Source organism: Phalaenopsis equestris, unplaced genomic scaffold, assembly GCF_001263595.1.
Source record: "Phalaenopsis equestris unplaced genomic scaffold, ASM126359v1 Scaffold000517, whole genome shotgun sequence".
In the NCBI taxonomy this organism is placed as follows: domain Eukaryota; kingdom Viridiplantae; phylum Streptophyta; class Magnoliopsida; order Asparagales; family Orchidaceae; genus Phalaenopsis; species Phalaenopsis equestris.
Window position 1 is genome coordinate 1,574,544 of NW_018164957.1, and position 2,267 is coordinate 1,576,810.

The 2,267-nt window shown below is 43.8% G+C and overlaps 1 protein-coding gene across 1 annotated transcript in view; it reads right to left on the reverse strand.

Annotated features, from left to right (window-relative positions):
• The window catches only part of LOC110028615 (eukaryotic translation initiation factor 4G-like), a 69,251-nt gene extending 67,168 nt beyond the window's left edge, over positions 1–2,083 (reverse strand). The window contains exons 1-4 of the mRNA XM_020730532.1: positions 1,890–2,083; positions 1,588–1,802; positions 1,279–1,498; positions 377–533 (exon numbers count right to left, since the gene is read on the reverse strand). Of these exons, the coding sequence (XP_020586191.1) occupies positions 377–533; positions 1,279–1,498; positions 1,588–1,802; positions 1,890–2,083 (786 nt within the window). The remainder of the gene's footprint in view (positions 1–376; positions 534–1,278; positions 1,499–1,587; positions 1,803–1,889) is intronic.
• Positions 2,084–2,267: the final 184 nt, after the last annotated feature.

Below are 2,267 nucleotides of genomic sequence, written 5' to 3' on the forward strand. Positions count from 1 at the left end.
GTGTTACGATCTGAAACCAAAATCAGCAAGCAAGCGGTGATGAAATGACAATAGATAGGTGGAAAAACTCAAATGAGGGCTGCTATTACGAAAATCAAAGGAAAACAAGATACAATGATGATCTACTGTTCGAGAGGTAGATCATCTCTCCCACAACTTTAGACATCGCTAGGAGCAAGCACAAGAAAAGAATAAAACTATAGCCAAAAACATCCCTGCAAACCATAACCTCTTTATTCTCCTAAATACTTTCCTAGATCCTTTCAAAACTTTTTCTCCCCAAATTCTTCTTAATTTCCTTCTATACTTGAGCAGTGGTCGCATAATTCCTGCCTAGGCGTCTGGATCACCTCCTGCATCCCAATCATTGACTGACTGGCTTAGACCGGCCACCGGCTGGTTTTCCGTGGGCTGGTCGGTCCAAGACTGGTCCTCTCTGGACCGATTCCTCTCTAGGGGTGTCGCTTCTATTCATAACAACCTCGATGTCATCTGTCAATGTCAGGAGTAGTGAAGACGATGGTGTATGATCTCTGATAGCATGCCTCAGTTAAGAAACATGAAACACAGGATGTATTGTCGATGAGGGGGGGTAGCCTCAAACGGTAGGTCACTGCCCCAATACGTGTCGTAATCTCGTAGGGTCTGAAATATCATGGAGAAATTTTTTCGTTCCTCCTCCTCGCTAATGTCTTCTGCCATATGACGTCAGTTTTAAGTAAAACATGCTCCCGGGCTCGAATTCTATCTCCATTCTATGCCTATCCGTCTTCACCTTCATGATTTGTTGAGCTCTCAGTAGATGTCCTTTGAGCTCTATTAATACTCTGTCCCTCTCCTCCAAGTAATGGTCAAACTAGATACCAACGTGACACTATGCTTGTAGTGTATCAGTTGAGGTGGATCCCGCCCATACAAATTTTGAAATGGGTGGTTTGTGTCGCGGTGTGACATGAAGCATTGTACCAATATTATACTCACGTAATACACCTGACCTACAATTTCAGCGTATTTGATACAAAGCAATGTAGATATGTCTCCACACTCATGTTGGCCACCTTTGTCTGGCCGTCGATTTGGGGGTGATATGCAATGCTTCTCTTAAGGACTGTTCCCCGTAACCTTAGCAACTTCTTTCATAAGTGGCTGATAAACACTTTGTCTCTATCTGATATAATAGATTCTGGTACTTCGTGCAGGTGAACCACTTCCCGTATGAACACCATCACTATTGAGTCTGTTGTGCAGTGGTGTCGTAATGGGATGAAATGAGCATACTTGCTCAGGCGATCCACAACCACTAGAATCACCGTAAACCCATTTGATTGGGGCAACCCCTTAATGAAATCCATGGTCACTTCTTCCCAAGCATTCTCCGGTAGAGCTAGTGGTTGTAGCAACCCTCCTGGCTCCATAGTCATATATTTGTGTCGATGGCATATATCACACCTTGTCACCATGTCTTTTACATCTTTGTGCATCTCCAATAAGTAAAGCTCTGTCGATAGATGATTGTAGGCCATCTATACCCAAGAATGTCCCCCAATTTCACTGTCGTGAAACATTTGCAATAATCAGGAAATGTACTTCGATGTCCTCGGTAATACGAACCATCCCTGGTAGAGTTGTTGTTCCGCCTCAATGCATATCCTGGATGATTGTTTGGATCTGATAGCAACTCTGCACTCATTTTCCTCAGCCTTTCATCTTGCTCACTCTCTTTTCTCGTTCCTTCCCAATCGAAGACCAAGGGTACTGATAAGGCTGCCAGCGAAGGCTCTCTCCTTTCCTTGACAGGGCATCTGTAGCTTTATTCTCCAGTCCTGCCGGTACTAATCTCGAAATCATATACGAGTAGCTTGGATAGTCGTCTCTGATGCTCCTCATACAACATCCTCTGCTCCAACAAGTACTTCAAGCTTCTCTGATCTATTATGACAAGAAAGTGTCGTCCCAAAATGTAGGGGCACCACTTCTGAATGGCCAAAACAATAGCCATCAACTCCCTCACATATATCGACTTGAGCTTCTCTCTAACGATCAGCACCTGGCTGAAATAAGCAGTCGGTCGCTGGTCTTGCATGAGTATTGTTCTCAACCGTTCCCTGATTCATCTATCTCTGCCATAGATGATCGCCTAAAATTTAAAAGTGCTAATATTGGTATAGTGGTCATGGCCTTCTTCAAATGTTTGAAGGTCTATGTTGCGTTTTTCCCCGCTTGAAATTGTCTTTCTTTAGTTGCTCCGTTAGTGGTCATGCTATCGT